Genomic DNA, 19,589 nt, shown 5'->3' on the forward strand with positions numbered 1-19,589 from the left:
GCCCCAAAGAAGGGGGACACGAGATTTGTGGGGTAAGTCAGGCGCGCAGACGGAGACAACTGAAGAGCAAGCGGAAGGAACGAGCGAAGGATAGAGGGTAGAGGAGAGGAGCAAAGACAGGACAGGACAGGAGAGAACAGGAGTGAGGATAGGAAGAGCAAGCAGAGGAGGGGGCAAGTGAAGGGGAGGAGGTAGTGGAGAAGGAAAGCTACGGAGGAGGAGATCGCTTGAACATGTATCATCCCAGGTACTCCCTCTTGGTATTGCTCTGCTCTCTGTTGTGATGTCGATGCTGCTCAGGAAGGAGAACGCTTGCTACGACACCACAGAGTGGGACGAGCTGCAGAAGAAGTATGGAAACCTTGATACTGAGCTGGGGAGCGATCGCTACTTGAAGGATCTGGAGGAGGAGACGAGAGCGATAGGAGATCTTCTGAAGAAGCAGGAGAAGGAAGAGGAGAGGAGATGGAATCAAAGGGCGATGGAAATGGGTGATGAAGACGACGAAGCTGACGAAGACGAGCAGACATTCATGGAGAACTACAGGTTGCGATTGGTTTGCGTGCAGGGCGGGTCTGAAGATGGATCTTGTCCTTTCAGGCAGCGCAGGCTCGAAGAGATGAAAGCTGCAGCCAAGGCAGCCAAGTTCGGTGAAGTCTACAACATCTCGGCAGACTCCTTCCGACAGGTCAGCGATGTCACCATGTTGCTCGTCTCAATTGGCTGTCGCAGGAAGTGACGGATGCGGCAACAGAGAGTCTGTTTGTGGTTGTTTACCTGTATCGCGATGGAAGAGCCGACTGCGAGCTTGTGAATGAGATGTTGACCGAGATGGCGAAGAAGAACCCCAACACAAAGTTCACGAGGATATACTACTCGAACGCGGTCAGCATGATTTTCAATGAGCCGTCCAAATTGATGTTGCTTGAAGATCCCCAACTACCCTGAAGCACATCTGCCGACCATCTTGGTATATCATAAGCATGACATCGTCAAGCAGGTATCACAATGCCTCGTGCGCATTGAATCTTTTCTGCAACTCAAACTTGTTGCCGTTTGGCTGATACCAACTCTCAGATAGTAACTCTACGAGAATTTGGAGGTTACGAAAGAATGGCAAAACCAGACGGCAAGAAACTGCTCGCTAAAGCTCTCAGGTTTTTCAACAACAACTTGTCACACGCCAATGATCTTTGAACCTTCTTAGATCCGTTGGTGCCCTGCAACCATTGGAGGAGGATGAAGAAGAGGATGGTGAATGAGGCATTCCATCATTACTCGAGCACAACACAATGAAATTGCTATGGGGTGCCAACTTTTTCTCAAATCAGGTTTACTTCCTACAGGCATGATCAAGTGCAAAGTGAAAACTCTCCTGCTAGCAGGACCATCCCATCTATATTCACACCGCCGACTTCGCCTTCTCAGCGATGGACTGCTCGCCCCCCTCAACAATGGGACTTGGTCCTACCAAAAACAAATTCTTCTCTGCGATCTTCGCCTTCACTTTCGTCAAAACCTCTCCCAGCTTCTTGAGCCCTTCTTCTCTGTCCTGACCTTCAGCTAGGCCGTATGCAAACTTGGCCTGTCCCAAGAAGCCCATTGCCCTGTCACACGCATTCTTCTTCATGGCCTCAAACGCCCTATGGCAGCAAAGATCGCCAAATTGCTTGTGGGGGACCACACTGACGGTGAACTGCTTCCTGAGCCCACCCCACACGAAGCGTACGTTGCCGCTAGTGAGAGCAAAGATCGTGTGATCCCTCCCAAGACCGACGTTGTCTCCTGGTCTGAACTTGGTCCCCCGCTGTCGGATAATGATGTTGCCTACCGTTACTTGCTCTCCTCCTGAAGCAAACATGAGCGGGCAAGGGATCATAGGAGTGAAGGTACACACCTAGTTTCTTCACTCCAAGCATCTTTGGTTGAGAGTCTCTCCCGTTCCTCGAGGATCCTCCTGCTTTCTTCGTAGCCCACCTAACAGCACGAATCAAACTATGCTCAATCGACGGCGAAGCTAGTATGCCGAGCGACACAAGGCATACCTTCGGCTGATCATGCTCAGGGCAGACATGGCAATGTTCACGGGGGGCGCATGAGGGGTCGGAGGAGCTTGCAAGGTCCTGCCCATCATCCGCAGCATAGGCGCAACGCACTGGCTCAGCCGCTGCATGCCGCCGACGACAATTGCAGAGACGGTTCCTTCTGTCAGAAATTTCTTGCGGTTCCTTAAAAATCCTGGTATGAGAGGGGATGCGGGGTGCGGGTTATTCTGCCCATGGAAGAGAAGCTCAAGGAAGCGGGTTGGGGTGCCGCAACTTCCGCCGCCATCGGCAAGATAATGTGAGGAGGAGGAGCAGGAGGAGGAGGAGCAGGAGGAGGAGCAGGGGGGAGAGGAGGAGGAGGGAGAAGGATGGACGGAGGAAGGTTGGAGGCATGCAGGTAGTTAGGTGGGATGGAGGGAGGAAGAAGCGAAGAAAAGAGGTCAATAGGATGAGTAGGTGAGGGACAGAGCAAGGATTGGAGACTGGGCGAAGCGAAGACAAAGCCTTAAGAGTGCAGCATGGTGGATGCGAATGTGCGTGCTGGATGGGCATGCAGTGGTGGATTTGAGCACGGGTAGCTTCGAAGGACTCCTAGACTGAGCTAAAGTTGGATGGAGAGGAGAACTGGAGGGCTGATAACGGTATTTCCTTCTAACTTCTTCTGCAGAAGCCATTCGTTCAACACCCCCGTCTCCTACCCAAAACTTGTAAACTCTTGATGGGCCCATTGCTTCCCTTGTCCCAAGCTGACTGCCAGCTTACAGGGTATGACCGGCGCAGCCATAGCCACTCTCGTGTATTGCCCGACCAAGGTGGATCATTACTTGTTGCCTCCTCCTCCTGACGCTGGCATGCAAGAATTACTTCGCGCAGCAGCGTCAGACCGAGGACGCGCTGAACCATTTCTTTGCGGGTTGTGAGTTGGAGGGAACAACGTGAGCCTTACATCGCACCAGGAAGCATCAGTGGATACATCCTGGGCGCAATGCTGTCGACAGGAAAGTTCCACTTCAGTGTCGTGCAGAGGCTCACGCTTCACTGCAGCCAAGAACTTGACAACTCACGGGTTGGTGGTTGGAGGGGTCGGCGGTGAGGGAGGTACTTCGGGGTTCACGGTTCCCTGACAAGGCAGGGCAGGAATGGGGTTATTCTTTGGGGGGGGGCTCCTGGATGCTCTGAGATTACGAGTGGTGATGAGAGGAAAAGGCGATGGAGTGTTTGAGAGTCCTGACGGGAAGGGCAGGGAAAGAGCATCTACGAGAGGAGAAAGAACGATAGGCCGATCCAAGAGCTGCAGAGTCTTTATGAAAGGGGAAGCCTGACGTACAACGAGTACCTCGACGAGCTAGCAAGCCTGAAAAGGAAGAAAATCCTGACCCTGAAAGGTGCTGCTGCTGGCGTGCGTGTGGTGACTGTGGGGGGAGGAGGAGGAGGAGGGAGGGAAAGGGACACGGCTGGTCAGGGAGAAAGAACAAGAGGGAGAGGCTTGTTGACTTTCCTTCTTCCACTTGCTCCTATGGAGAGGATGATTGCTTTCTTCGCAGAGGAGCTGAAAGAGGAGGAGCCTTGGTGGATGACGTACCTGCCTGTGAGGAAGATGACAGAGGAAGAGATTGAGATGCATGCGGAGAACTGCCGGAGGATAGAGGTAAGGGAGTTTGAATCCGTGGGGGACTGGGTTTGACTTGTAGAGCAGCTCGCTAAGACGCACGTTGACCGAGAGAAAGTCAGGCTAAGTTTCGAGCAAAGTTTTAAAAACTAACGAACTGAAGCCTCTTCTTCTCCCTCGCGCTCCTCCAAGTGCTCGTACTCGCTCGCTGCTCGACTTTTACTCCTTCCCCTTTCACTGGAAACTTCATATCAGACGAAAGAGAAAGTATTGATCCGGCAATTGCCAACACCTTGGCTCCTGTCAGGATGTGCTTGCGCAGTAGCAGTCGCTCAAGCTGCTTTCTCTCCTCCTCCGCTCCGACCTAAGGAGTACTGTCATCATTCGAGCGCATTCACGGCTGGAAAAACAGCAAGATGCCGATAGCGCTGGAACTGGAGCTGGAATTGTTGTGGAGGTGGGTAAAAGTGGTGGTGATCATTGTCATGTGAGGAGGAGGGGGTGGAGATGGAGATGGAGGAGGAGATGGAGATGGAGGTGGTGGAGGAGAAGGAGGATCAGCAGCAGCAGCAGGTTCTTGCGGTTGTTTTGTGGTTTTGGTGTAGGAACAGGAGCAGTCGGAGGTCTGGAAGCACCACTCTCGTTGTCGTTACTGTCTCCATGCTCGCTTCTTCGTCCGTCTGTGAAACGTCACCGTGATCTTTGAGATCAGGACGCACTCGAAAGAAGATGAATGTAGGAGGAGGAGGAGGAGGAGGAGGAGGAGCATGGGAAGTGGGGAGTGAGAAGAGGGGAAGAGCGGGAAGAGCGAGGGGAGACGGGAAGAGGAGGAGGAGGAGGAGGAGGAGGAGGAGGAGGAGGAAGAGGAGGAGGAGGAGGAGGAGGAGGACAGAACCATTTGATGCTCCGCGGGACGCTGAGTGTCGACAGTTTCCCACCGCTCCTTGTGACGTATGGCTTCTTCAACCTGAACCGAAGCTGAGCTGCATGAAACAAGAAAATTAGAGCAGCTCACCGCTGATATCTCTGCTTCCAGCTCTTGGAGAGCTGCGCTGGCCACGACCATGCTGCGAGTGTTTGCGGGTCAGGAAGAGTTGCAGCCGCAGACCTGCAAGACCTGCTGTTCATGATGGTGTTGTTGACAGCAGAAACAGCTGACAGCCAGGAAGAAAGTCAGACAACTTCTTTCATCGTGCAGGTCGTGCATTGAAATTTATACATGCCCCTTCCCCCTCACCTTCTCCGAAACGTAGTGACTCTATCGTCTCCGCCGCATTCTGATTCTCGCACGCACAAGTCACTATCACCTGCAGTCCCAAGTCATGAAAGGCTTTTTACACGTGCAGCATGATCTCACTGAAGTCACGCAGTTGCCGCCCAGGGCACGTCGGAGGAGGAGGGTGAGTTTTGAGTTGGAGTAAGGGACGTAGGGGTCTTGGTTCACCAGCGCCCGAACACAATTCTGCATTCTCAACTGTCAACGAGTCAAACTATGGTCAGACTGCTGGGAAACCTTAAGCGCCAATAGGCCAAGATTGATGTAAATAGCCTCTTGAATCCTGTCTCCTTTGTTTGGAACCTGCCAGTGTGTGAACATGTGGCAACAGGGGAGAGCTCAAGGGTCATACGTTTCGAGACCCGGATGCTAGAACGGATTTTGAAACTGATACAGCGCAGAAGGAGGGTCAGAAAAGTTCAATACGCTAGTAAGAAAGCAGCATGGCATCGAATTTTCGGGGATGGACATCGCAACATTAGCATAGACATCAAGTCATGGAATTTCACACTTGTGATCACAGGCTGCATCGTCAAGCTCATCATGTAAATGGAATGGGAGCATCGAGGATGAAGAGAGAAGGAGCAACGAAGACAACACCTTGCTCTGCTCCGCCGAGGTCAACTAAGCACAGAACGTTCCTGCAGGATGAGCCATCATTCATTTCATCCTGAGCTGCCCTTGACTGATGCACTATGATGACGGTGTGGGCCCTTGAAGACTTGAGATTCATTGCCGTCTCTGGATGAGAACAACAATAAACCCGAGATGAGAAACTGTTATCGCATCTCACCTGCTCTCGTTTTTCTTTGCGAGCCCAGCTGAAGCAATCTCGCACACTCGTCGAGGTTCTGGACACGCCTGGACCCTTGTCCACTTGTGAAGCAAACAATCTCAGTACCCTGGAGTGGTGTCCTTGAAAGAGTTTACCGGAGTACAGCCACGTGAGACAGAGCCTTCTTCTTGGCGTCTTTTGCTTCTTCTTCTCCAAGAAGATCGATGATCTCATCTCCATACACCTCTACCATCGACAATGAATATTCTAGCAATCCTCCGCCTGTTGCTAAATTTTGTTCTCTGGCTTTGAAAATCTTTGAAATTTGTATCACTAGGTGTCAAAGTCCTTTGACGGTAAACCTGCTGTATTGCTCGGGGAACAACACCAGAGGAATCAGAACAGCCGAAAGGATCGACGTGTTCATCCTCAGGGCCAAAGATGGTGAATGTCTTGCCTGTCGTGAGATTTGCATGTGAGACGTCAAAGTCCACCCACCATCATCGATCAGGGATAATGCGAAGACATGAAACTTAAGAGACAGAAGATATCAGATTTAGAGAAGAGGGGATATGAGATTTGACATGAATGTCACTTAAGATCACATGCGTCAGGGCTCAACATACAATGAAATCTGCATCGATCAAGATGTGGAGAACAAAAGTGGGTGAATTCAACTCATCATGGAAGAGAACCAGGTCCCACACTACAACCAAAGCTGCGGAGCAGGCAGCGATTGCAGTCAAGGAAAAGTTGTTAAAGTTCCCACCAGATCCAGTCTGTCCATACGCCATGATGCAAGCGTCTTGACCTGACAGTGTTGTTGTTAGATAACATCGCAGAAAGCAGAGGCTCTAGACCTTGCAGGAAGCGATCAACGAATGGTCGACCGGAGACCTCGTACACCTCCTCCTGCTTCGACTTCTCCCCGTGCACCTTTGCCATCGTCATTACTGCTTAGCTCTCGGTGCGAGCACTGCCAGCAATCGAGTACATGGTCAAGGGAGAAGGGACGAACTCCTGATCCTGGAAGGAATGTCAGACTTTCCCGTGCAGAGTAAGCACGCGTCTAGACGTGCCTGGACAGCACATAAGAACGCTCCCGTTCCTTCCATCTTGGACCTGAAGTTGGTATCCCAGCCTCATCAACCCAACAGCCCTCTCCACTGAAAGCTACTTCTCACCCATAGCATACACGCTTCCACTCTGCGATCAGCCTGCCCTGCGATCAGACGCCAGGTAGGACATCACAGTCTCTGACCTCATTGGGAATGAAGCCTTCGCTCCTGTTGGTGCACATACTCCCCTCCTCTTCCTGCGAAGAAGTTACCTCTGCATCCCTTCCTTCCTCGCAGTCAGCACAGAAATCTCAGCGTCTTGCCATGGGTCTTCTTTTCCTCCCCGTGACTCCCATAACAATCGCTTTGCCTGCAGAGTGTCACAGGCATCAGTGCAAGCAAACGAGCAGAGAGGGAGAGACAACTTTCTAGTGACGCAAACGGAAGAAGGGGAGAAACGATAGGATTGGGAGGAAATGCAAGAGGGAGAGGGGGCGGGGAAGGAGACAGGCAGGCAGGCAGGAAGGCAGGCAGGAAGGCAGGCAGGCAAGCAGGAAGGCAGGAAGGCAGGAAGGCAGGCAGGCAGGCAGGCAGGCAGGCAGGCAGGCAGGCAGGAAGGCAGGCAGGCAGAAAGGCAGGAAGGCAGGAAGGCAGGAAGGCAGGCAGGCAGGCAGGCAGGCAGGCAGGCAGGCAAGCAGGAAGGCAGGCAGGCAAGCAGGCAGGAAGGCAGGCAGGCAAGCAGGAAGGCAGGAAGGCAGGAAGGCAGGAAGGAAAGAGGGAGGGAGGGAGGGAGGGAGGAAACCTCTAGAGGACTACAGGCCTCGCTACTTTGTATCAATTTGAGCCTCTGCACAAATCTCTCAGCTGTCAGTTGAGAGCAACAAGACATTCCTGGTGGAGCGGCAGAACGACGGACTTTCCCGCTAGCCCACCACCGTCACAGCAGAGCGTTGCAAGAGAATGTACAAGAGTATACCTACTGAAGCTGCTCTGCCGACCATGGGCCTTATCCTGGCAGCCACCAGAATATGATAGCTTTCCTTCCCTCCACCTCCTCGGAGAGCAACTGTGCGGGTGAAGAAGGAGACTTCCCGGCCATGCTGACAGCAGCAGGCGGCTCGCATACAACGGCCCTCCTCCATCCTCGCGAAGCCTCCTACCGCCATCGCCATCCCCAAACCTAGCATGAGCTTGAGAAGCCCTCCCACCATTGTTAATCTGTGTTCCGCGAACACCGGCAGACCCGAAAGTGACTTTGCAACGAGGCACTGGCAGGATTCAGCCTCCGAGCGCCGCCCGGCCCGGCGGCCGGGCGGCCGGGCGGCAGGGAACGGCCCACGCCGGGTAGCTTGAACTGAGTCAGTGACGGTATCATTAAGGGGGCCAGCCAGCTTTAGGCGGCCATTCCCCCATCAGACTCTGAGTAGGCCATTCCTCCATCTGACTATCAAAAATCAACGGTTCATGTCGATCACATGTCATCCTGATGACTGTAAGAACTATGAACAAACTTCTTTTCGTATCCCCCGAATACGCCCCACCACTACTGTGGAGTGCTTTTAAGACATCTTCAGCTTCGTCCTCCACTGCTAACGTGTATGCACATGACTTCAACACGCCTTCCTGCTCCTCCCTCCGTCCTCATCCAAGCTCGCCCTCGTGCCTCCGACCAACGTGATCAGATCCGCCTGGACCTCCTCACCATCTCCTCCCTCTTCCACCTCCGACAGCTCGAGGCCGCTCGCATCCTGGTAAGATGTCGCTTGCTGAGAGTGGAGGAGAGGCGGAGAGGTGGAGAAGAGAGAGGAGGGCAGGAGCTGACGGGGAGGGCAGGGGATCTCGCTGACGTCCCTGAAGAGCGCGTGCCGGAGGCTGGGGGTCGAGCGATGGCCGTACACGCGGGAGGCAGTGCAGGAAGCTAAAGGAGTAGCTAGGGAAGAGGAGGGCACGGGGCAGGGATTGACAAGTGAAAAGCAAGGGCAAGACGCAGAGTTGGAAGCAGAAGAAGAGAGGGAGCACAGGTGGATGGATTGGTACCTGTCCTTTCCACTGGAAGAGACCTTAGAGGAAGGGGAAGGGGAGGTTAAGATGTCTCCATGAAGCATTCCCCTATCAATCGGGTTAACTTTCGACGCAAGTAAAGAAGATGACAAAGAGACATGCTGTAGCTCAATCTGCCACCGTGCGAAATCAAGCATCGTGATAGTACAACAGCTGCCTTACAAGCTGCGCAGCCTGCCTATGATCACGAGCTGGAAGCGTCGATCCTCACTCACCCGCAACAAACGACATTCATGTGTTTGCATCCTCAGTTGTGCTGGAGTTCTCCTCTACCTACCTCTCAGCCTGTCAGCCGGTGGTTCCGACTGGCCCGGAGCTTCAAGGCTCCGGGATGAGATTGCTCACAGCAGCAGGAAGATCATCAGCGACAAGGACCGTCCGGAGGAAGTTAGATGACCAGCACGTATCTACAACCTCCTAGGTACTGGCCAGTGCGACATTTGGCCTTTGAATGAGACTAGACAGGAAGATAGCTGCGTATATGAAGACACTCATCCTTGACTCTACCGAGACATCCGCGAAATCACAAATACAACTATGACTAGCACAGGCTGACCTGTCAGCTGCTCTATCGTGAATGCTGAGAGATAGTCTCACCCAACACCCACCTGATCATATCCCGGCCTAGCACCTACTGGCTGACTACTTCCTGGTCAAGACATGGTTTGCTGATCCAGACCCTTTCCTTTCCCATGTGTACTCAGTCACTGCAATTTGGTTGTCTTGACATCTCACTGGGCTCCAGCCCACTGGGCGCATGCCCTCATGCAGTGAAGCGCATCCGATCAGCTGCGGTGGACTTTGAAGACAGCGATGCTCGTCAGACCCTAGCAGCCAAGACATTCGTCCGCAAGTATCTCGGTGGAAGGGTTGACAATCTTCAACCCTTCCACTTGCACTGCGTTGAGATGTCATTGGATTACTGTCAAGCTAGTTTGCCAAGAGTCCATGCCCTAGTTGTCCCCATGTTGACGACAGTTGTATATCCTGCCGTCGGCGTTGAGCTCCTATATCAAGGACGCGCGGTTTGTCGTCGGACCGGCAAGACAGCTGGCCACCCAATCACTTTGGTAGCCCAGATGACTTTGCTTCTTCGCATGTACGACACCTGTCTCTGCCATGCTCTACAGGGCAGACGCTGTGGCGTTATTGTGTTGTCTCAGACCATGTAAGAGTAGAGTCTATACTACGAATATTTTACATTCCCAATGCTCCACGGATCGTTCACATCTTGATCGTGGGCGTCATTGTGGTGTGCGTCCCAACTGGGCTTGCGGGGATTGCCCTCAAATCCTTCGCCGTCCCAGCTAGAGGCCTTATCATCCACAGGAAACGACAGATACCAGTCCATCCACCCTCTCTCTATCTTACTCTCACTCGCTTGCTGCAAACCATATCCTTGCTCGCTCGGAGATGCTCCAAGTGCGGCGACGTCTGGCTCTGATCCTGTCACGTGTCGCGCAGGCGTTTCAAAGACATCTGTGCGGTCAGGAGATGTTGCATCCCGCGTGTACGGCCATCGCTCGACCCCCAGCCTCCGGCACGCGCTCTTCAGCGACGTCAGCGAGATCCCCTGCCCTCCCCGTCAGCTCCTGCCCTCCTCTTTGTTTCCCCTCCTCTCCTCCTCTCTCAGCAAGGGACATTCTTACCAGGATGCGAGCGGCCTCGACCTGTCGGAGGTGGAAGAGGGAGGAGATGGTGAGGAGGTCAAGGCGGATGTACCTGCGTTGGTCGGAGGCACGAGGGCGAGCTTGGATGAGGACGGAGGGTCCTGTAGCGTGAGGAGGCTGTTGTGTCGCCATGGGACCTGTATGCTTGAGGGACTGATGGTACTGAGATGGGGTTTTGGAGACGGCAACGAGCAAGGTAGTGCTCTGGTGGAGCTATCAAGTGGGAGCACTTGCCAAGATTGGAGCGCCACCGTATACAAATCTCAACGTGCGACTGGGCTCTGATCAGAGCAGGGGCAAACAGACTCCGCCGGAGCCTTCGTGCATGATTTCCGCCGGAGCCTTCGTGCACGGACTGCTGTCCCCCAAACTTAACTGATACGGAGGCTTCACTTCCTCGCCTCTCCTGATTGTCCTCGTACTGATTTTTCACTTAACTTTGAGTAAAAGATTGCACCCGGACGGCGACGCGCGGCCCCCGGGCCCCCGGGGCTCCGAGGCCGCGTGCCACAGGCACGGTGACACATTGAAAAGAGTCTCGGTGTCCGGACCGTGACCCGGACTCCGGATCTAAAGCAGCGGCCCGGCCCTGCCAGTGACTCCGAAACCTGACCCGGAGAGGGCACTATCAAGTAACCGGGCCAGCCTTCAACTCAGTGGCGGTCACGGTAATATTAAGGGGGCCAGCCAGCTTTAGGTGGCCATTCCCCCATCAGACTCAGGCTGAGTGGGCCATTCCTCCATCTGACTATCAAAAATCAACGGTTCATGTTGACATGTCATCCTGATGACTGTAAGAAAGTAAGAAAGATGAACAAACTTCTTTTCTTCATTTCATATCTCCCCGAATACGCCCCTCAGCCGCTACCGTGTCACGGGAGAAAGTTTGTTTGCTCCGGTTTGCACGTCTTTTTCAGTCAATAAAAGTTTAAGACATCTTCAGCTTCGTCCTCCACTGCTAACGTGTATGCACATGACTTCAACACACCTTCCTGCTCCTCCCTCCGTCCTCATCCAAGCTCGCCCTCGTGCCTCCGACCAACGTGATCAGATCCGCCTGGACCTCCTCACCATCTCCTCCCTCTTCCACCTCCGACAGCTCGAGGCCGCTCGCATCCTGGTAAGATGTCGCTTGCTGAGAGAGGCGGAGAGGAGAGGACGAGAGGAGGGCAGGAGCTGACGGGGAGGGCAGGGGATCTCGCTGACGTCGCTGAAGAGCGCGTGCCGGAGGCTGGGGGTCGAGCGATGGCCGTACACGCGGGAGGCAGTGCAGGAAGCTAAAGGAGTAGCTAGGGAAGAGGAGGGCACGGGGCAGGGATTGACAAGTGAAAAGCAAGGGCAAGACGCAGAGTTGGAAGCAGAAGAAGAGAGGGAGCACAGGTGGATGGATTGGTACCTGTCCTTTCCACTGGAAGAGACCTTAGAGGAAGAGGAAGCGGAGGTTAAGATATCTCCATGAAGCATTCCCCTATCAATCGGGTTAACTTTCGACGCAAGTAAAGAAGATGACAAAGAGACATGCTGTAGCTCAATCTGCCACCGTGCGATATCAAGCATCGTGATAGTACAACAGCTGCCTTACAAGCTGCGCAGCCTGCCCATGATCACGAGCTGGAAGCGTCGATCTTCACTCACCCGCAACAAACGACATTGAAGTGTTTGCATCCTCAGTTGTGCTGGAGTTCTCCTCAACCTACCTCTCAGCCTGTCAGCCGGTGGTTCCGACTGGCCAAGGCTCCGGACTGAGGTTGCTCACAGCAGCAGGAAGATCATCAGCAACAAGGACCGTCCGGAGGAAGTTAGATGACCAGCACGTATCTACAACCTCCTAGGTACTGGCCAGTACGACATTTGGCCTTTGATTGAGACTAGACAGGAAGATAGCTGAAGAGTATATGAAGACACTCATCCTTGACTCTACTGAGACATCCGCGAAATCACAAATACAGCTGTGACTAGTACAGGCTGATTTGTCGGCTGTTCTGTCGTGAATGCTGAGAGATAGTCTCACCCAACACCCACCTGACGATATCCCGGCCTAGCACCTACTGGCTGACTACTTCCTGGTCAAGACATGGTTTGCTGATCCAGACCCTTTCCTTTCCCATGTGTACTCAGTCACTGCAATTTGGTTGTCTTGACATCTCCCTGGGCTCCAGCCCACTGGGCGCATGCCCTCATGCAGTGAAGCGCATCCGATCAGCTGCGGTGGACTTTGAAGACAGCGGTGCTCGTCAGACCCCAGCAGCCAAGACATTCGTCCGCAAGTATCTCGGTGGAAGGGTTGACAATCTTCAACCCTTCCACTTGCACTGCGTTGAGGTGTCATTGGATTACTGTCAAGCTAGTTTGCCAAGAGTCCATGCCCTAGTTGTCCCCATGTTGACGACAGTTGTATATCCTGCCGTCGGCGTTGAGCTCCTATATCAAGGACGCGCGGTCTGTCGTCGGACCGGCAAGACAGCTGGCCACCCAATCACTTTGATAGCCCAGATGACTTTGCTTCTTCGCATGTACGATACCTGTCTCTGCCATGCTCTACAGGGCAGACGCTGTGGCGTTATTGTGTTGTCTCAGACCATGTAAGAGTAGAGTCTATACTACGAATATTTTACATTCCCAATGCTCCACAGATCGTTCACATCTTGATCGTGGGCGTCATTGTGGTGTGCGTCCCAACTGGGCTTGCGGGGATTGCCCTCAAATCCTTCGCCGTCCCAGTTAGAGGCCTTATCATCCACAGGAAACGACAGATACCAGTCCATCCATCCTCTCTCTATCTTACTCTCACTCACTTGCTGCAAACCATATCCTTGCTCGCTCGGAGATGCTCCAAGTGCGGCGACGTCTGGCTCTGATCCTGTCACGTGTCGCGCAGGCGTTTCAAGGCAAAGAGATCTGTGCGGTCAGGAGATGTTGCATCCCGCGTGTACGGCCATCGCTCGACCCCCAGCCTCCGGCACGCGCTCTTCAGCGACGTCAGCGAGATCCCCTGCCCTCCCCGTCAGCTCCTGCCCTCCTCTCCTCTCTGCCTCTCCGCTTCGGAGTCTCAGCAAGCGACATCTTACCAGGATGCGAGCGGCCTCGAGCTGTCGGAGGTGGAAGAGGGAGGAGATGGTGAGGAGGTCCAGGCGGATGTACCTGCGTTGGTCGGAGGCACGAGGGCGAGCTTGGATGAGGACGGAGGGTCCTGTAGCGTGAGGAGGCTGTTGTGTCGCCATGGGACCTGTATGCCAGGCTTGAGGGACTGATGGTACTGAGATGGGGGTTTGGAGACGGCAACGAGCAAGGTAGTGCTCTAGCGAAGCTATCAAGTGGGAGCACTCGCCAAGATTGGAGCGCCACCGTATACAAATCTCAACGTGCGACTGGGCTCTGATCAGAGCAGGGGCAAACAGACTCTTTATTGACTGAAAAAGAAAAAAGTGTTGAAGTTGAATCGACGCGAGAAGAGCCCTGCTTTACTACGCTAGTCGAGGAAAAGCTCTTTACTCAAAGTTAAGTTGAAGATCAGTACGAGGACAGCACTAGTTGAGAGGGGGAATAGCCCTCTGCAGCAAGTCCCGGAGGCCAGTCTTCCATGTCAGCATACTTGACTGAGTATCTTTACTGCCGGGCTCAATACAGTCACGGCGGCTTCCCTCCGGATCTCCGTCGAGATCGTGACAGTGACCGCCAAATGCTCCGACGCGACAGTCGTGAAGTTTTGACTTCTTGCTGTGACAGAGCAGCACAAGCCTTGAAGGCCGCTTTCAGGCTTCAAGTTCAATTCCAACTTCCGTTGGCGAGTCACAGCGCCGGGTCGCCGCCCGGCCGGAGTCCGGCGTGTCGGACTAGCCTGGCAACCAGGTCATTCAAGCCTTGATTGACCGGAGCGTCGGCGCCGCCGCAGGCCCCGGGGCTCGCCGGTGCCTCACGGTGCCACATTGAAACGCCCGGCCGCCGGTCCGATCAGGGTCGGCCCGGACTCAGTTAGGCTTGAAAGACCCGGATCAGGATAGACAGCCTGACTCGCCGGAATCTCGGACCCGCCGCCGAGAGACTCTGAGATGACCGGCCCGGCGGGCCGGGCCGCCGCCCGGCTGGCCGCGGCCGTTCCGGGCCCTGCCGCCAAGGTAACCTTGAACTCAGTGACGGTCACCTGCGGTATCATTAAGGGGGCCAGCCAGCTTTGGGCAGCCATTCCCCCATCAGACTCCAGGCTGAGTGGGCCATTCCTCCATCTGACTGTCAAAAATCAACGGTTCACTGAGTCATGTCGACATGTCATCCTGATGACTCTAAGAACTATGAACAAACTTCTTTTCGTATCCCCCGAACACGCCCCTCCACTACTGTGGAGTGCTTTTAAGACATCTTCAGCTTCGTCCTCCACTGCTAACGTGTATGCACATGACTTCGACACACCTTCCTGCTCCTCCCTCCGTCCTCATCCAAGCTCGCCCTCGTGCCTCCGACCAACGCAGGTACATCCGCCTGGACCTCCTCACCATTTCCTCCCTCTTCCACCTCCGACAGCTCGAGGCCGCTCGCATCCTGGTAAGATGTCGCTTGCTGAGAGAGAAGGAGAAGCGGAGAGGCGGAGAGGCGGAATGGCGGAGAGGAGAGGACGAGAGGAGGGCAGGAGCTGACGGGGAGGGCAGGGGATCTCGCTGACGTCGCTGAAGAGCGCGTGCCGGAGGCTGGGGGTCGAGCAATGGCCGTACACGCGGGAGGCAGTGCAGGAAGCTAAAGGAGTAGCTAGGGAAGAGGAGGGCACGGGGCAGGGATTGACAAGTGAAAAGCAAGGGCAAGACGCGGAGATGGAAGCAGAAGAAGAGAGGGAGCACAGGTGGATGGATTGGTACCTTTCCTTTCCACTGGAAGAGACCTTAGAGGAAGGGGAAGGGGAGGTTAAGATATCTCCATGAGGTATTCCCCTATCAATCGGGTTAACTTTCCACGCAAGTAAAGAAGAGGACAAAGAGACATGCTGTAGCTCAATCTGCCACCGTGCGATATCAAGCTTCGTGATAGTACAACAGCTGCCTTACAAGCTGCGCAGCCTGCCTATGATCACGAGCTGGAAGCGTCGATCTTCACTCACCCGCAACAAACGACATTGAAGTGTTTGCATCCTCAGTTGTGCTGGAGTTCTCCTCTACCTACCTCTCAGCCTGTCAGCCGGTGGTTCCGACTGGCCCGGAGCTTCAAGGCTCCGGACTGAGGTTGCTCACAGCAGCAGGAAGATCATCAGCAACAAGGACCGTCCGAAGGGAAGTTAGATGACCAGCACGTATCTACAACCTCCTAGGTACTGGCCAGTGCGACATTTGGCCTTTGAATGAGACTAGACAGGAAGATAGCTGACAGGTATATGAAGACACTCATCCTTGACTCTACTGAGACATCCGCGAAATCACAAATACAGCTGTGACTAGTACAGGCTGACCTGTCGGCTGTTCTGTCGTGAATGCTGAGAGATAGTTTCACCCAACACCCACCTGACGATATCCCGGCCTAGCACCTACTGGCTGACTACTTCCTGGTCAAGACATGATTTGCTGATCCAGACCCTTTCCTTTCCCATGTGTACTCAGTCACTCTTGACATCTCCCTGGGCTCCAGCCCACTGGGCGCATGCCCTCATGCAGTGAAGCGCATCCGATCAGCTGCGGTGGACTTTGAAGACAGCGGTGCTCGTCAGACCTGAGCAGCCAAGACATTCGTCCGCAAGTATCTCGGTGGAAGGGTTGACAATCTTCAACCCTTCCACTTGCACTGCGTTGAGGTGTCATTGGATTACTGTCAAGCTAGTTTCCCAAGAGTCCATGCCCTAGTTGTCCCCATGTTGACGACAGTTGTATATCCTGCCGTCGGCGTTGAGCTCCTATATCAAGGACGCGCGGTCTGTCGTCGGACCGGCAAGACAGCTGGCCACCCAATCACTTTGATAGCCCAGATGACTTTGCTTCTTCGCATGTACGATACCTGTCTCTGCCATGCTCTACAGGGCAGACGCTGTGGCGTTATGGCGTTGAGTCAGACCATGTAAGAGTATAGTCTATACTACGAATATTTTACATTCCCAATGCTCCACAGATCGTTCACATCTTGATCATGGGCGTCATTGTGGTGTGCGTCCCAACTGGGCTTGCGGGGATTGCCCTCAAATCCTTCGCCGTCCCAGTTAGAGGCCTTATCATCCACAGGAAACGACAGATACCAGTCCATCCATCCTCTCTCTATCTTACTCTCACTCGCTTGCTGCAAACCATATCCTTGCTCGCTCGGAGATGCTCCAAGTGCGGCGACGTCTGGCTCTGATCCTGTCACGTGTCGCGCAGGCGTTTCAAGGCAAAGAGATCTGTGCGGTCAGGAGATGTTGCATCCCGCGTGTACGGCCATCGCTCGACCCCCAGCCTCCGGCAAGCGCTCTTCAGCGACGTCAGCGAGATCCCCTGCCCTCCCCGTCAGCTCCTGCCCTCCTCTCCTCTCTGCCTCTCCGCTTCGGAGTCTCAGCAAGCGACATCTTACCAGGATGCGAGCGGCCTCGACCTGTCGGAGGTGGAAGAGGGAGGAGATAGTGAGGAGGTCCAGGCGGATGTACCTGCGTTGGTCGGAGGCACGAGGGCGAGCTTGGATGAGGACGGAGGGTCCTGTAGCGTGAGGAGGCTGTTGTGTCGCCATGGGACCTGTATGCCAGGCTTGAGGGACTGATGGTACTGAGATGGGGGTTTGGAGACGGCAACGAGCAAGGTAGTGCTCTAGCGAAGCTATCAAGTGGGAGCACTCGCCAAGATTGGAGCGCCACCGTATACAAATCTCAACGTGCGACTGGGCTCTGATCAGAGCAGGGGCAAACAGACTCTTTATTGACTGAAAAAGAAAAAAGTGTTGAAGTTGAATCGACGCGAGAAGAGCCCTGCTTTACTACGCTAGTCGAGGAAAAGCTCTTTACTCAAAGTTAAGTTGAAGATCAGTACGAGGACAGCACTAGTTGAGAGGGGGAATAGCCCTCTGCAGCAAGTCCCGGAGGCCAGTCTTCCATGTCAGCATACTTGACTGAGTATCTTTACTGCCGGGCTCAATACAGTCACGGCGGCTTCCCTCCGGATCTCCGTCGAGATCGTGACAGTGACCGCCAAATGCTCCGACGCGACAGTCGTGAAGTTTTGACTTCTTGCTGTGACAGAGCAGCACAAGCCTTGAAGGCCGCTTTCAGGCTTCAAGTTCAATTCCAACTTCCGTTGTCACAGCGCCGGGTCGCCGCCCGGCCGGAGTCCGGCGGTGTCAAAGCCTGGCAACCGGGTCATTCAAGCCTTGATTGACCGGACCGTCGGCGCCGCGGCCAGGCCCCGGGGCTCGCCGGTGGCCTGACTCGCCGGAACCTGACCCGCCGCCGAGAGACTCTGAGATGACCGGGCCGGGCCGCCGCCCGGCTGGCCGCGGCCGTTCCCTGCCGCCAAGGTAACCTTGAACTCAGTGACGGTCACCTGCGGTATCATTAAGGGGGCCAGCCAGCTTTGGGCGGCCATTCCCCCATCAGACTCCAGGCTGAGTGGGCCATTCCTCCATCTGACTGTCAAAAATCAACGGTTCACTGAGTCATGTCGACATGTCATCCTGATGACTCTAAGAACTATGAACAAACTTCTTTTCGTATCCCCCGAACACGCCCCTCCACTACTGTGGAGTGCTTTTAAAAGACATCTTCAGCTTCGTCCTCCACTGCTAACGTGTATGCACATGACTTCGACACACCTTCCTGCTCCTCCCTCCGTCCTCATCCAAGCTCGCCCTCGTGCCTCCGACCAACGTGATCAGATCCGCCTGGACCTCCTCACTATCTCCTCCCTCTTCCACCTCCGACAGCTCGAGGCCGCTCGCATCCTGGTAAGATGTCGCTTGCTGAGAGAGGAGGAGAAGCGGAGAGGCGGAGAGGCGGAGAGGCGGAGAGGCGGAGAGGCGGAGAGGAAAGGAGGGCAGGAGCTGACGGGGAGGGCAGGGGATCTCGCTGACGTCGCTGAAGAGCGCGTGCCGGAGGCTGGGGGTCGAGCAATGGCCGTACACGCGGGAGGCAGTGCAGGAAGCTAAAGGAGTAGCTAGGGAAGAGGAGGGCACGGGGCAGGGATTGACAAGTGAAAAGCAAGGGCAAGACGCAGAGTTGGAAGCAGAAGAAGAGAGGGAGCACAGGTGGATGGATTGGTACCTGTCCTTTCCACTGGAAGAGACCTTAGAGGAAGGGGAAGCGGAGGTTAAGATATCTCCATGAGGTATTCCCCTATCAATCGGGTTAACTTTCCACGCAAGTAAAGAAGATGACAAAGAGACATGCTGTAGCTCAATCTGCCACCGTGCGATATCAAGCATCGTGATAGTACAACAGCTGCCTTACAAGCTGCGCAGCCTGCCTATGATCACGAGCTGGAAGCGTCGATCTTCACTCACCCGCAACAAACGACATTGAAGTGTTTGCATCCTCAGTTGTGCTACAGTGCTCCTCTACCTACCTCTCAGCCTGTCAGCCGGTGGTTCCGACTGGCCCGGAGCTTCAAGGCTCCGGGATGAGATTGCTCATAGCAGCAGGAAGATCATCAGCAACAAGGACCGTCCGGAGGGAAGTTAGATGACCAGCACGTATCTACAACCTCCTAGGTACTGGCCAGTACGACATTTGGCCTTCGATTGAGACTAGACAGGAAGATAGCTGACAGGTATATGAAGACATTCATCCTTGACTCTACTGAGACATCCGCGAAATCACAAATACAGCTGTGACTAGCACAGGCTGACCTGTCGGCTGTTCTGTCGTGAATGCTGAGAGATAGTCTCACCCAACACCCACCTGACGATATCCCGGCCTAGCACCTACTGGCTGACTACTTCCTGGTCAAGACATGATTTGCTGATCCAGACCCTTTCCTTTCCCATGTGTACTCAGTCACTGCAATTTGGTTGTCTTGACATCTCCCTGGGCTCCAGCCCACTGGGCGCATGCCCTCATGCAGTGAAGCGCATCCGATCAGCTGCGGTGGACTTTGAAGACAGCGATGCTCGTCAGACCCCAGCAGCCAAGACATTCGTCCGCAAGTATCTCGGTGGAAGGGTTGACA

General features: G+C 54.4%; 4 protein-coding genes across 4 annotated transcripts; 2 read left to right on the top strand and 2 right to left on the bottom strand.

The window, feature by feature from the left end:
* Nucleotides 1-283: 283 nt before the first annotated feature.
* Nucleotides 284-1,197, top strand: GUITHDRAFT_117049 (hypothetical protein; the record flags this gene model as incomplete). The annotated part of the gene is made up of 5 exons (XM_005823674.1): nt 284-546; nt 601-688; nt 733-885; nt 932-1,000; nt 1,078-1,197. The coding sequence occupies 5 exons, from the start codon at nt 284-286 to the stop codon at nt 1,195-1,197; spliced, it is 693 nt and encodes a 230-aa protein (XP_005823731.1).
* Nucleotides 1,198-1,402: 205 nt separating this feature from the next.
* On the bottom strand, nt 1,403-2,131 carry GUITHDRAFT_117050 (hypothetical protein; the record flags this gene model as incomplete). Its single annotated transcript, XM_005823675.1, has 3 exons — nt 1,403-1,848; nt 1,898-1,977; nt 2,046-2,131. The coding sequence occupies 3 exons, from the start codon at nt 2,129-2,131 to the stop codon at nt 1,403-1,405; spliced, it is 612 nt and encodes a 203-aa protein (XP_005823732.1).
* Nucleotides 2,132-2,257: 126 nt separating this feature from the next.
* Nucleotides 2,258-3,781, top strand: GUITHDRAFT_165655 (hypothetical protein; the record flags this gene model as incomplete). Its single annotated transcript, XM_005823676.1, has 10 exons — nt 2,258-2,343; nt 2,713-2,752; nt 2,810-2,857; nt 2,904-2,958; nt 3,002-3,043; nt 3,090-3,134; nt 3,183-3,235; nt 3,289-3,430; nt 3,590-3,693; nt 3,737-3,781. The coding sequence occupies exons 1-10, from the start codon at nt 2,279-2,281 to the stop codon at nt 3,779-3,781; spliced, it is 639 nt and encodes a 212-aa protein (XP_005823733.1). The 5' UTR covers nt 2,258-2,278.
* Nucleotides 3,782-4,616: 835 nt separating this feature from the next.
* Nucleotides 4,617-6,656, bottom strand: GUITHDRAFT_145499 (hypothetical protein; the record flags this gene model as incomplete). The annotated part of the gene is made up of 11 exons (XM_005823677.1): nt 4,617-4,621; nt 4,670-4,762; nt 4,892-4,961; nt 5,012-5,128; nt 5,168-5,233; nt 5,283-5,317; nt 5,724-5,791; nt 5,861-6,021; nt 6,068-6,162; nt 6,475-6,516; nt 6,566-6,656. 11 exons carry the CDS (start codon nt 6,654-6,656, stop codon nt 4,617-4,619), a joined length of 843 nt encoding a protein of 280 aa, XP_005823734.1.
* Nucleotides 6,657-19,589: the final 12,933 nt, after the last annotated feature.

Source organism: Guillardia theta, assembly GCF_000315625.1.
Source record: "Guillardia theta CCMP2712 unplaced genomic scaffold GUITHscaffold_104, whole genome shotgun sequence".
Classification (NCBI taxonomy): Eukaryota; class Cryptophyceae; order Pyrenomonadales; family Geminigeraceae; genus Guillardia; species Guillardia theta.